This window comes from Cornus florida, unplaced genomic scaffold (assembly GCF_030987335.1).
Source record: "Cornus florida cultivar Cherokee Brave unplaced genomic scaffold, ASM3098733v1 CherokeeBrave_3.0.0_Hap2_Chr11, whole genome shotgun sequence".
NCBI lineage: Eukaryota > Viridiplantae > Streptophyta > Magnoliopsida > Cornales > Cornaceae > Cornus > Cornus florida.
The window spans coordinates 97,581,279-97,596,150 of record NW_026775581.1 but is presented as its reverse complement, the minus strand read 5'-3'; the positions used below and the strand labels follow the sequence as shown (position 1 = coordinate 97,596,150).

The following is a 14,872-nucleotide window of genomic DNA, read 5'->3' as shown; positions in this document are numbered from 1 at the left end:
GTGTTCCTTTGTTTCAGTCAGGGAAAAAAAAATAGTTAAGTCAGCTATTTTTACTTAAAACATGCGTTTTTTTTTTTTTTTTTTGTAGGATATGCATGATTTCCCGTTCAATGTTCCAATACATTTATGTATGATTTCCTGTTCAATGTTTGGAAAAACTTTTGCTTATACCACCTCAAATTGGTTTTAATCAAGTACATGAAATATAGATAATTCATTGATTTTTAATAAGGTAAAGAAGCCAAATATTTTTATTTATTTTTAATAAGGCAAACATGCCAAATATTTTTATTTATTTTTAATATGGCAAACAAACTAAATAAAATACAAACACTCACAAAAAAAAAATAATAATAATAATAAAAAAATAAAAAAATTACAAACTCACTTGTACACTATCTAGTGTACAAAACACACATACTAATAAATCAAGGATCCAAACAAAAGATATCTGAAACATACTTCTTCAAGTCTCCCCTTGTCGTGACCACAAATGTTCAATAAGATCATTGCGGAGTCTGTGATGGATTGTAGAAGATTGAATCATACCATGATGAGTAAGGAACTCAGAAAACAAGGGTATCGGCTCTCGCGATACTTCAACTAGATGCACCGTTTCGGGTGCATCATACTTGTCATCTAGAGAGTCATCACGCTCATCTTCAATGATCATATTGTGCAAAATTATGCACACCTTCATGATATAACCAAGATCTTCATGGCTCCAAAATCTTGCCGGCCCCCACACAATAGCAAAACGTGCTTGCAGTGCACTAAATGCCCTTTCCACATCTTTCCGACATGACTCTTGCATTGTTGCAAATAGTTGCCTTTTCAATCCTTGAGGTTGAGAAATCGTTTGGACAATGGTTGCCCACTTAGGATAGATACCATCAGCAAGATAATAACCCATAGTGTATTGGTTGCCATTAATGGTATAGTTGGCAGCAGGGCACGTCCTTCAATGAGGTCAGCAAAGAGATGAGACTAATTAAGAATGTTAATATCATTAAGGGATCCAGGCATACCAAAAAAAAGCATGCCATATCCACAAATCATACGAGGCTACTGCCTCAAGTATAATTGTTGGTTTTTGTACATGCCCAGTGAATTGACCATGCCATGCAGTAGGACAATTCTTCTATTTCCAATGCATACAATCCAAACTTCCTAACATTCCGGGAAATCCACGTTTCTCCCCCTCCCGTAGCAGTCTGGAAATGTCCGCCTCAATCGGCGATCTCAGATATTCTTCACCATAAATGCTAATGATTCCTACATAGAATCTTTTCAAAGACTCAATTGTTGTGCTTTCACCAATTCTCATATACTCGTCAACAGCATCAGCGGGCATACCGTAAGCAAGCATCCGAATTACCGCAGTCATCTTCTGCAAACCGGATAACCCGGGAAAACCGGCGGCGTCAATCTTTTGGACAAAGTAGTCATCATATTGTTCAATCGCATTTAATATATGAAGGAACAACGGACGATTCATTCGAAAGATTCTTCGAAATATGTTAGCCGGGTAGACAGGATTTTCAGCGAAGTAATATTTGATTAGTCTCTCGTTGCCGGAGACTCTATCACGATGGATGTATCGCTGACCACTTACAGAACCAACATGCATAGTTGGTTGGTTGTCTCGTTGTATCTTCCTTCTATGAAATTCTGATGCCATAAGTTCCATAACCTCTACGCTTTGATCTTCATCGGATGAAGAATCATTAAAATCTTCTCTCAAAATCGCTCTTTTCAAATTGCTCATTGCAGTACTAAAGTTATAATGAAGGAAGATAGTTTGTAGGTAGAGGATGATGGTATTTATAGATGGAGAAATGATAGTTGAGAATGGTAGTTGAGAATATTAGTTGAAAAAGAATGGTAGCTGGGAATGGTAGTTGAAATGATAGTTGGGAATGGTAGCTGGGAATGTTAGTTGACAAAGAATGGTACTTGGGAATGGTAGTTAGGAATGGTAGTTGAAAAAGAATGGTCGTTGGGAATGGTAGCTGTGAATGGTAGTTGAAATGATAGTTGAAAAAGAATGGTAACTGGGAATGGTAGCTGGGAATTGTACTGGGAAATGATAGTTGAAAAAGAATGGTAGTTCAGAGTCGAGAACAAGAATAGAGATGGAGGCGACTGGGGAGGCCGAAATAATTTGCCCTAAAAATATTTTGTTTTTAATAATAATATAATCAAATATAATATATATATATTCCTGAAAAAAAAAATTAAAAATATATATATCATTTTGTTTTATCTCTCTTTTTTTTCTTTTTCTTTTTCGTTTTTTTATTTTTATTTTTTTTATTTTTATTTTTTTTTTTATTTTTTTTTTGTGTGTGTGTTTTCATTTTTTGACAAGATATTTTAGATATTTACTTCTTTTTAATTATGTTTAATTTTAGTTTCCTTCTAATGTCTACAACTTGACTTGGAATGTGACTTATATTAATATTGGTGATGCAAATATGAATGGTGGGAATGGTAGTTGAAAAAGAATAGTGGTTGTGCTAAAAAATAACATTTTGCATGAAATGCACCATTTGAGAAGAATTCTTAAAATGTAACATTTTGACACTATAACACCTGTCAAAATATAAATTTGGTATGCGAAAATGGCTTTTACCATTGGAGATGCCCTTAGTAGACTCTGGATTGATGGATAACCCAAATATTAAGGGCAATTACCAAACATTGGAGAAAAAAAAAAATTAAAGATCGGTCTATCCTTGAGAAATTATTTTACACCAAAAAAAATAAAATATAAAAAAATATTCCGTGTATCAGAACATGTCCTTATGTTTTATCAATATTTCTCATAATCCAACACACTTTGGGTATTGCCTCTAAACTTCAAAATAGTTTAATAAATTTTTTTTAGAGGACCAAAAAAATATAAAATATATATGTTGAATAAATTGCCTCTTTTGGTCGGACCAAAAAAAAAAAGTAACCTTTAAAAAAATTATCCCTTCTGAAAAAATATTCCAAAAATATAAATATATATTTATTGAAGAAATTATTTTTTTTGTTAAGAAAAAAAAAACCGAAAAAAGAGGATTAAATTTTTTTATTTCTATTGGAATAAATTATTTTCTTTGAAAGGACTTTCGAGGAAAAAAAAAAAAAGAAGAAGAAGTATTGCACAGAAGGAAAAATAATAATAAAGGAAGTAAAGAAGGTGATAAAGTTATATAAAAGGTAGTTAAGATATTATATAAGGGATGGTATATTAATGAATTCAATAATCTTCTTCTTATTTTGTTTAAAAGAAAATGATAAGTGGAGTGCAATTGAAAAAAATTAGAGTGTGGTCTTCGTTTTTTATAATAATTAAGATAAACAGATTACAAGATTAAATAATGATAGCAATTTACAAAATTTTTACAATAATAAATTATATATTTCCTTATATAATTAGATTTTTTTTATTAAAAAAATTCATAATAAATAGATAATTTGAGTTTTATAGAAACTCTTCTAAATATCTTATATTAATTTAAAAAAATAAAATTTTATAATAAATAGGTAATTTGTGTTATAGTTTTTATAGAAACTCTTAACTTTACTAAGATGTATATGTTTCTTTTATATATTTTATTGTCTAATTAGGGATACTAAATTATTTATTTTCTTTAAATTTTTTTTTTTGTCTAATTAGACTTTATTTTATTAAAAAATTCACAATAAATAGATATTTGAATGTTATTAAAACTCTTCTAAACACCTTATATTAATTTAAAAAATAAAAACTTATTTTAAATAAGTAATTTGTAGTAGAGTTTTATAGAAATTCTCTAAAAAATTTCTTTTTATATTAATTAATACATTTTTTTATATTTATAAATAATTACGGAAATTGTAAAATTCTTTACACTTTTAATAATAGTGTAGATTAAAAATTCTTTTTAATAGTGAAAATATTTATACTTTTAATAATTGTATAAATTAAAATATATATATATATATATATATATATATATATATCTTAATTAATAAATATTTTTTATATTTATAAATAAATACTGAATCACTTTACACTTTTAATAATAATATAGATATTGACATAGACTAATATTGAATTTACGTTAGATTTGATTGATCCAATACCTAATTTTAATTTGCAAAATTAAAAATAAAAAATACCTAATTTAAATGATATTGACTGTAATAGACTCGCTTGATGTTTGAGTTGATCCCCCCAAATTCCATCCTCATAGTCTTGCTATTATTACGCTAACTGTGCCCAAAATTTAGTGACTCAGAAAATTCCATGAAAAAACAATAGTCAAAAGAAATTCAAAGAGACTCTAAAGTTCAAACTTTTTTCAATAACTCGTCTGTCACATTTCTAGATCTACTTCTGTTCTCTGCAGGTATTCTTCTCTCAAACCTCAATGTTGATCTCTATTCACAGACATATATATTTGTATATATAAATCTACTATTGAGATTGTGTTTCTGAATCAGTTTCTGTATGTTTGCAGCACCAATTCTTCAATTGAAATGTCATCACCGACACTGCTCCCTGGTGCAAATTTGAACGGCCAAGAGGTAAAACCTTCAAACCCTAATGTTGGATCTGATGCACTTGAGATGAATTTGAGTAATGGTAATAAACATCAAAACAATGACACCAATTCAAAGCCACTTAAGATCTTCGTAGGTTACGATCCACGCGAAGACCTAGCTTTCGAGGTCTGTCGCTACTCCATTCTCAAGCGATCGTCAATCCCTGTTGAGGTTTTACCCATTAAACAATCTGAAATGAGGCAAAAGGGTGTGTATTGGCGTGAGAGAGGGAAGCTTGAGAGCACTGAGTTTTCATTTAGTCGGTTCTTGACACCCTACTTGTCAAATTATGATGGTTGGGCTATGTTTGTGGATTGTGATTTTCTCTACTTAGCTGACATTAAGGAATTGACTGATTTGATTGATGATAAATATGCTATAATGTGTGTGCAACATGATTATGCACCTAAGGAGACTACGAAAATGGACGGGGCGGTGCAAACTGTGTATCCGAGGAAGAATTGGTCTTCCATGGTGTTGTATAATTGTGGGCATCCCAAAAATAGGGTTCTAACTCCTGAGGTTGTGAATTCTGAATCGGGCGCGTTTCTGCATAGATTTCAGTGGCTCGATGATCATGAGATTGGGTCTGTTCCCTTTGTTTGGAATTTTCTTGTGGGTCATAACAAGGTTGTTGAGGATGATCCAAGTACATTCCCGAAGGCGATACACTATACACTTGGGGGTCCTTGGTTTGATTGTTGGAAGGACTGTGAGTTTGCGGAGCTTTGGGTGATTGAAATGGAGGAATACAAGAAGGCAATGGAGGAAAAAGAGAAGTAGATTAGGTAGCTGTAGCCGGTGATGTAATTCCATTTCTAGTGTGTAGTGAAGGTAATTCTTTTCATCACCATTTGTTTCTTGAATTGTTTACATGCCTCTCAGATGTGCTCTCTTGGCAGAATTCGTATCATTACTAGGGTGGTACATTGATGTACTCTCTTCATATTGGTTACTTTCAATTGTTTTCATGTTCAATTGTAATACCATTTATTACATTTGAATGTAACAACGAGTTTGTTGATTAATATTGATTTATGATTAGTAAAAGAACATGTTTGAGGGTAATAACAAGTTTGTTGATCAGTATTGATAAGTAAAAAACCATTAGATGCCTTTCTACTCTGTTCTGAATGAGATACAATTTTGTTGTATTTATTTGTTTTTTTTGAATTCTATATTTGCCTGTCACTTGGTTTTGTTGTTGAGCTATCTTCTCTATCTCTTCGTCTATGATTTAAGATTCTCTTTATTGCTTCTGAAATTGTATATGATGTGAGTGATGATAGAGGATGTGAAAGAGCAAATCTAATATGAACTGATATAGTAAGTTGTATATGATGTTGTATACGGTTTAACTGAAATCATGACATTAGGCAGGGTAGAATAGTGGAATTAAATTCATGTAGCCAAGCTCAACTTGGGAAGGTTTTGCTGAGTTGAGGATTGTACGAGGATGCTTGGCTTGAGCGGAGGTGACCCTTTAGGAAAATATGCAGTATGCAAGTCTTGTATAATATAGTTCCCACAAATTGGTTCTGGCATGCCAGAAGTAGCCATCTTTTTTCTTCCGAAAGTTCAAGGAAATGCACGCGCACCCACATTATTGTTTCTATCACTCGGTCTCGCATGGCTCAGAATTGAAAACAAAACCAAGGGTTTTGAAGCCCTTGGTGTCCCCATCGTAAAATCCTCCTATGACAAGTCATGAATCCAAACCTCTAAAAAACAATCACATATCTCCCAACAAAATATGAAACTACCCATCCGTCCGACAACAATCATAATCCAAACCTCTAAAAAACATGACCTCTGATCGAGTCGTGCCGGCCCTCATTGGGCCAACACTTGGCATTTCCACCTTAGGTTCTGACTCCTGTCTCCAAATTGGGTTGAACACTTGAGTAATGTGAGCAGCGTCTTCATCATCGTTCTCAAATGCATCATCCATATCATCCTTGATTGATGCTTGAAGGGCTAACCCTATATTAGAATCCAAATCAAGCCAAGTTACACTACACAAGTATGTCAACTTGGAAAATATAAACCGAAATCAAATAATAGGGATAGCTTGGACTCACACGCACCCCCGATCATGCGTACTACATGCACCAGAAATTAGTTAGGCATTTGTGACTTTTCACAGTTGTATTTAATCATTTCACACTTTCCTTGCATGGGAGTTTTGATTGAATTAGGCCTAAGGAGCACTATGTTGATGATGTGTGTAGTTGTATTAACAGCTTCAGCATGGGATGACATTCTTGGCATCCCATTGTTTCAAAAGGTGGTCCCGGCCAGGGATGGTTGTTAGACATTTGGACATGGGGATGCTTCCCCAATGTTGGGGAGGTGTGGAATATACACATGTATTTCTGAGTTAGTACCTCGGAGGGTCGCATGAACTAGGACCCCAAAACGAAGGATTTACAGAGCTAAAACGTATTGACCTAAAGGTGTAGGAGCAGGTTTCGGTCAACGTGTAAGTCGTAGACTGGATTTGTAACCCAGCTGACTGGATTCGCCTAGGCACCTTTTGGCAAGGAGAGCTTAGAGCATCTCAGCTAATGCCCGCTGGTAAATGTAAGCATTTTTATGTTGTTATTGTTGCCTCTTCTTGCTCTACCATGTTTTAGCATGATCATTTGTTTTGTGATAAGATGATATTTTTATATTTCTGAAACAAACGAGAAAGTGATTGAATGAGCAATTCTCTATGGAACCCACTGTCCGCAGGCCTCCTTTCTTACAGAATATCATTGCAATATCTTCCTGATTTTGATATGAAAAACAGCTTGGAATTTCATCACCCTTTGTTTTTCCTTTCAAACAACAATGTTATTAATCACATATTCATATGTTATGTAATTGTTTGACCTTTTTCAGTGCGAAAGGCACTTGAGTGACGTTTCATAGTCCTTGTGCAAATTGGTTGTAGTATCCTGATAAACATACAAGAAACAGTAATCAATTCAAATTGTCATTCAATCTTAAGACACAAAATGTGGCTTACATCTTCAATAGTAAATCCGAGGGTCTTTAACTTAATTTTGGATTCTTTCTTTCTTTCTTTTTTATTTCAGATCTTTCTTAACTTGATTATTTCATTCTTATTCTTAAAGGATGTTTTTTGTAATTTCATCAAGAGAGCAGGTTATTTATCCTCTTTTTTTTTTTTTTTTTTTCAATAGTTTAGGAAATCTTTTTAAAGTTCAAGTAGTTTCTTTGCAAATGCTGATAAAGAATAGTATTATAGATTTAAGGGCAAATTCAACTCCATGAACTATCACTTCATTTTGATAGATTTTCCCTTTAATTATCAATTTGGCAAAAAAAAGTAAAATTTTGAAATCATACCCTCACCTCTGTTTGAGGAAGAATTAAAAATGTAGAAAACTCTTCCGACACTATTTCTTTTTGGCCATTTATCCCATGAATAAAAGAATTTACTTACAAAAGAACTTGCAATAATTTTGTAGCCAGCAGATTTTTCCTTTGACAAAAAACTTGCTGTCTCATTAGCTTCTACTAGGGCTTAAATTCTCACCTCCCACTTAAAAAATAAAAGAAATAACATTAAGCTACATTGTATGTGGTCCTAAAAAATTGACATACATGTATAAAAGAAATCTTAATAATAAACTTATAAATGCCATATTAAATAGGAGAATATGTGGGATGGTGCTTTTGGTTAGAAAGAGGGAGGTTGTGCAACTGTGAAACACTTGCTGCCAACCACCATATTTAATGGTGTATGGAATAACCAATTCTCTTCCCTTCCCCTTTTCTATTAAATCATCAGCTTATTCCCATGCATCAAAACCAATTCTCTTTTCCTTCCATCAATTTCTTTCACTTTTTATTTATATCAAACATCACAGAGGAAAAAACATGGACAAAGCACCAGAAAATCAGCAGATATCTTACTTTGATCATGTTCAGAAACGGCATGAAGATAAAGGCTGTCTCTATGCTTGGTCTGTATATTTCTCACTTTTTCTTCATTGCAATAATTTTTTTTACTATTTCATTTGTTCATATATCAAGATTCATACCACCAAAGGATTGTGTACTGAAACTTTTCAAAGTGAGTGAGTTTCTTTCCAAGAAATCACACTATTTGTGTGTGTGTGTGTGTGTTTTAACATACATATTTTTTTGAATGGAACTTTATGAAATGAGTTATTATGGTAATAAATAAGGTAGTGGATACTTTTGGCGAGGATTTATAACTCTTTTGAGTAACATTGGGGTGTTGTTTTATAAAAATTAAAAATTAAGTATAGAATATTTTAAGCGTCGAAGTTGTTAAGTGGTAATTAAAAAATAAATATATTTGTATATGTTTTTGAATTTTTAACGTTCAACATTTACTGATAAATGATGTTTTTTGTCACTTACATTTTATCTCATTTTAAATGTCGCTTACTATTTTTAGTGATATTTAAATTGCGTTATCAAACGCGCTTAATTGAATAAGAATTAAATATCAAAAAAATAACTTTTATATAATTTTCTTTATGTGTGTGTGCGTGTATATCATGTTGATGTTTGTATAATTGATGCAGCTTGTTTGGAATGTTCTGCTGCTGTTGCTGCTTTGAGACCTGCGAGAGTTGTTTGGATGGTGTGTGTTGCTGTTGTTCATAGATCAAGTATTTGCTAGTAGCATGAAATTCTTTCTATTGCTAATATTGTATGATTTGATGATTTAATATGAAATTTGTGTCGAATGATTGAATCATAGTGCTTCTACTTTATTTTCTTCATCTCAAGCAATCTCATCCAACTACTATCTTATTAATCATATGTTTTTGTGATTGTTGGGAGGCACCGAAGAGATCCTGTGAGTAATTTTGTATGGAGTTAATTAAATTTGTGAGTATTAAATCGGTGTTTTGAATTTAATTTAATTTTTAAAAAATATTTAATTAAAATTTTAAACTAAATTTTAACTAATTTCAATTATAAAGCATCGATTCAATATAGGCGTTGTGCAAATTGGTTGTAGTATACTGATTATGATAAAAGAAACACAATAATTAATAGTTTCATTCAATTTAAAGAAAAAATGGAAGAAAATGCAGCATAATCTTATTTTTTAAGGGTGGTTATTGTAATTTCATCAAGAAAATAGGTTATATATATCTTGTTTTTTTAATTTAGTAATCCATTTGAAAGTTCAAGGAGGTAATTATTTATAAATGCAGAAAATTCAAGGAGGTTTTTAGCATTTTATTCTAAAGAACTATTAGTATATATTTAAGGAAAAATAAACCCCAATAATTGTCACTATTTTATTTTTTATTTTATGGATTACTCCTTGAACAATCAATTTGGCAAAAAAAAATCCCATGAATTATTGATAAAAATTGCAATCAGCTCCTCATCTGTATTTGTCATTAGGATTCCATCAATAATTAGTAAAAGTACCAAAACACTCTTGAAGGAGAAGTAAAAATAAATAAAATGCAAAAAATTCCCATAGACAATAATTTTTTGGCAGCTTCACATGAACTGTGAATTTTGTCGAATCTTCTTGAAATATTGAAAATGTTTGCAATTATTAAGGATTTGTTTGATTTGTAATTTTAAAAATAATTTTTAAAAAATTAGACAAAACTCTTTTATAATTATCTAAAAACAGTTTTTTATTCTTTAAATTCTTGAGAACTGTGTTTTCAGAGTTACAAATCTCACTTTTGTTTTTGTTTTTCACTTAATTAATCACACTTGCACTCACACCTATTTATCATGTTAGAGCCTTGGCACGAACTTATTAAGGACTCAGTGATGACAGTTGCCTCTGCTGAAAAAAATTTTATTTACAAAAGTAATTATAAAATTTATAAAAAATATTTAAGATGTCCCTATTTTTTTTTTTTATAAAAATCTTAAAAATACCTCCACTCAATTTCTAATGATACCTTATTACATATTATTATTGTTCAAGGTCGTTCCTCCCATACAATTCTCCATCACTACTCAAACCCCACATGTCCCTACAAAAACTTTGAACCACCAATCTTTTGAAAGATGAATTTTTTATCCATTGCAAGTGTAATTATTGAAAATTGACATAGAATAATTAAATCATCATTATAATAAGCTTATTATAAATATATAACACATCGATATATATGTAGTAACACGCCACTTGTAAACGTACACGCTTACTGTAACAAGGTTTATTTGTCCCACATCAGAATCGGATGGAAAAGTGATTGGGTATAAATGGGTGGGTATGCAGTATTACTCAATAGTTCGAACTTTTTGGTAAATGGACAAGCACCCACCCGTTACAGTTAGTATCAAAGTCAGACCCAATTCTTATCCCGAATAAACAGGGTGGTCCGAACCGCAACGAAGGCGTTGATTGCATTACACTTACAATCCTGGTGTTTCAAATTTCTTTCGTGCCTAATAACTTTATTCCAAGACCCAAACTAATTGCATTCTTTTTCGAGAAAGAGTACAAAATAACTTTATTATATTTTAAGAATCTTATGCTAAATTTGGTATAGATGTATACTCCGTGTCACATCCTAATAGCTTTACCATGCGTGCATGAATTCTCTTCTTTATTAAGAAAATAAAAAATGAGAAAACTACTCTTAAAGAGATTTAAGAACCTTAAATAACAAATTGGTCTATTTTTAAAGTTAATTTTTTAATTTAGTCGAGTTAGGTAAAATAATTACATATGCATAAATAACTATTATTTATGTCCATAATACCCTCTAAACTCTTATTTCCAAATATCAAAAAATCCTTCCTAAATTAAATAATTCTTTCATTCATAAAATTTAGAAAAATATGATTTTTAAGTTGACTTTCAACTTAGCATTTTTGCATATGATGTATAAATTACCAAAATAAATAAAATAACAGTATGTCCTAATTTATATCGGTTCAAACTTGCAAATGTAAATTTAGAAATATACAAAAAATTTAGTGAAAATTCATTATGTATAGAATTTTTTATTTCGGTAAGTGTAAATTCATCCTATATATATATATATAAAATTTTAACCATATCGCTTAATTCATACCAATTTAAACCTGTAAATGTGAAAAAATTAGTATGAATATATATATACATATCTACACATACAGAAAAAGTTCCTCTACAACTTGTTAAAATACATAAAAATGTAATAGACTCACTTGGTCTTAAAATTAATCTATCATGTCCCAACGCACAATGCAAATTATATATCACATTTCCAAAATGATTACATACATATAAAAAAGGTGTACACACACACACACGGTAGAGGGAGATTATGAAAAAATTAAATGGTTGCTTCAGTAAATGGTACACCAACAATCATTTTTATTTATTTATAAACAAGTGTAATTAATTGAGTCAAAAAATTGATGATCATCTCAAGGCATGCACCATAGAAAAGACGATTTATATATTCTTGAATTTAATTATATTTTTCTTTTTGGGGACTAACCTTTGATTACCACATTTTTACTATATTGAATCTTTTTTATTATTTGTATAAGTTCTTGTGTGTGTGTGTATATATATATATATAAGTTGCAGCAATATGGTTTAAAGTTGAAGGAAAGATTTTATTTTCTTAAAATTTTTAAATAAATATATTATTTAAAGAAAGTACTTGATTTTAAGAAAATAATTTTTTGTATTTTGATATAAGTGTTTGGAGAGTATTTTGGACCTAAACAATAATTTTTGATGCATATGTAATTATTTTACTTAATTCAATCAAAATGAAAAATAAATTATTAAAATAAACTATTTTGTTATTTAAGGCTCTAAGTGTAATTTTCCCATAAAAAATTATCTTCTCTATTATTTTTCATTGTGACAAAACAAGACCTCACATTTTTATTTGTTTACTCTTACTCGTCACATTCTGTACTTTTTCATATTCTTTGTGGTTTGGTAAATATAATAAAATAAAATATTCTTTGTGGTGGGTCCACACGAGTCCAACATTTTTTAAAATTTGTTACGCCACATACTTTGAAATTAAATAACGGTCTCTAGAATATTCTAAGTTCTTTTTATTTATTTATTTATTTTTTATATCATTTAAAAGCCACAAAGGTCAGGAGGCAGTACAGAGGCATAAACCCAATCAGATAAAGGCATACAAATTGTGAAGCAATACAATAAAATGAAGAACAGGCTCCAGATTTGTTGAAAAAGAGCCACCGCTTCAGAACAGAAACCACCAAGGGAGAAGAGTAACAAACTGGAGTGATTAAAGGCGCCTCCACACACCCAACCCCGCACAAGATCAAATCAAGTTAGGAAAAAACAAAAATCGACCTAGATTAGAGATCTAGTCAAAGGGAAAACAACAGATCCACTCTGTCGAGTCTGAAACAAACCAAATAAGAGTAGATCTAGCCATACAAAAACAAAAAACGACATGAAAAATCACCTACCTACGAACTTATTATGACACACCGATATTATTAACTTGTGGGAGGCAAGCAAGGTCACCTCCCCACTCCCATGGAAGGGAGCAGGGAGCAAAGCGAAAAGGGTCGAGCGGCTGTGAGAGAGAGATGGGGAAGAGAGAATGGTAGATTTGAACACGGGCACACCCGTATGAGGAACTAGACTCTACCAATTAAAAAAGTTTATTACTCCGTAATTAAGAAGTTAAATAAAATGGTTAATTTCACTGTCGCCCAGTCAGGTTTGGCCAAATATCATATTAGAATACTTTTTAAAAATAATTATCACTCAAATTACAAATTTTTAATCCGTTTTTACTCACATCCAAAAAATTACTTTTCAGATGTGTCAGACTAGTTTGCATATAAAAGGACATTGTTACCCCCTTTAATTATGTGTTGACTTAAAAAAATGGTTGAAATGACTTATATACTCTTTACTTTGTAATTTTATAATTATCCTTTATTTATATATATATTTACAATACCATTTATTAGCTCAGTTGTGTCTCTTATGAGACTCATCCAAAAAACAATAAAAGTTGCGTCTCTTATGATTAGAGAGAAAATACATCAATGGAACTTTAAAATATATCATGAAAAATCCTTCGGTATATAGGTGTGTGTGTGTGTGTGTGTATATATATTAGAGAAAGGAGGAAGAAGAGAGAGGGTGGGAAGGAATCATGGTGGTGAAGAGCAAGCTATTATGTTAAACTGCAAAATAATAATAATAATAATAATAGTAATAATAACCATTATGTTAAACGCGATTAATAAAGAAAAAAGTTGATAGACAGTAACTAGGTAATACAAATATTTTTCGTTTTGTTTTTTTATTTTTTTTATTAAGTTCTTTCTTTCTTCTACTTTCCATCTCTCTATTTTGTCTATCTTTATCACTATTATTTTTCTTTAATTAATCACCAGAGAGAGCGAGAGCTTGAAAATTGTAAAAATGGAGGAATTGAGGTGTTGGTCCAACAATGTGAGAGAGAGGAGTGGGTAGGCGCGAGTAATTAGTGAGGGCAATTATGTCCTTTTAAATTGCTTATATTTTAAAATAAAATGAATTAAAAAATTAAGGATAGATTTGTTTTTTTCGTACATTTTTTAACGACGTTAGTGACGAAAAAGTAAAATTAAACCTACATTGATAATTATTTTCTAAAGATATTTCAATGTGATATTTAACTAAACATGTCATCTACCCACTATTTTTCTCATGACTGTAAATATAGTCCCATTCATACGTAAAGAGATTTAGGCTCCGCTCCCCTAATATTTTTTGAAAAATATTTTTTGTATTTTCAAGTGTTTGATTATCGTAAAATATTTACGAAGAAAAAAAAAATAAAACCTAATAAAAATAACTTATTCATTAATTTTCGATAAACTACATTACACGCCCTATCCGATGGACTCAACTTTGACCTCTAATAACACCGAAAAACAAAAATAAAAGAAAACATTTTACCTAGAAAAAAAATAAAAAAATGAAAAAATATTCAGAGAAAAATATTTAATATGAAGTACTCAAACTACAATGTTGGGTGTAAGAGCAACGACATCATTGGACATAAACACATCACAACCCGTGAAGCGTAGACTTATCGAGTACTTAGGGGTGACCACGGATCGGATCGGATTAGGCATCAATTCTAATCCGATCCGTGAATTACGGATTAGGGAATTTTGAATCCGCCACCAATCCGTTAGTTCACGGATCGGATCGGATCGGATCCGTGAATTCACGGATCGGATCGGATCAATCCGCTGATTGAATTATCCAAATTAGTCTATTTTTAATTTTTTACTAATTTCATATCCAATTACAAAAGTGTATAAT

The 14,872-nt window shown here is 31.0% G+C and overlaps 1 protein-coding gene and 1 pseudogene across 2 annotated transcripts; one reads left to right on the top strand and one right to left on the bottom strand.

The window, feature by feature from the left end:
- Window positions 1–1,776, bottom strand: LOC132284010 (uncharacterized; annotated as a pseudogene).
- A 2,438-nt stretch (window positions 1,777–4,214) lies between these two features.
- LOC132284012 (protein CDI-like) lies at window positions 4,215–9,360 on the top strand. Of its 2 annotated transcripts, none has more exons than XM_059786073.1 (3): window positions 4,215–4,385; window positions 4,497–5,415; window positions 9,150–9,360. In XM_059786073.1, exon 2 carries the CDS (start codon window positions 4,516–4,518, stop codon window positions 5,362–5,364), a length of 849 nt encoding a protein of 282 aa, XP_059642056.1. In that variant the 5' UTR covers window positions 4,215–4,385; window positions 4,497–4,515; the 3' UTR covers window positions 5,365–5,415; window positions 9,150–9,360. The 2 variants fall into 2 exon arrangements, with proteins under 2 accessions (XP_059642056.1, XP_059642055.1); XM_059786072.1 differs by having other exon boundaries at window positions 4,216–4,385; window positions 4,497–8,558.
- The last annotated feature ends 5,512 nt before the right edge of the window (window positions 9,361–14,872 follow it).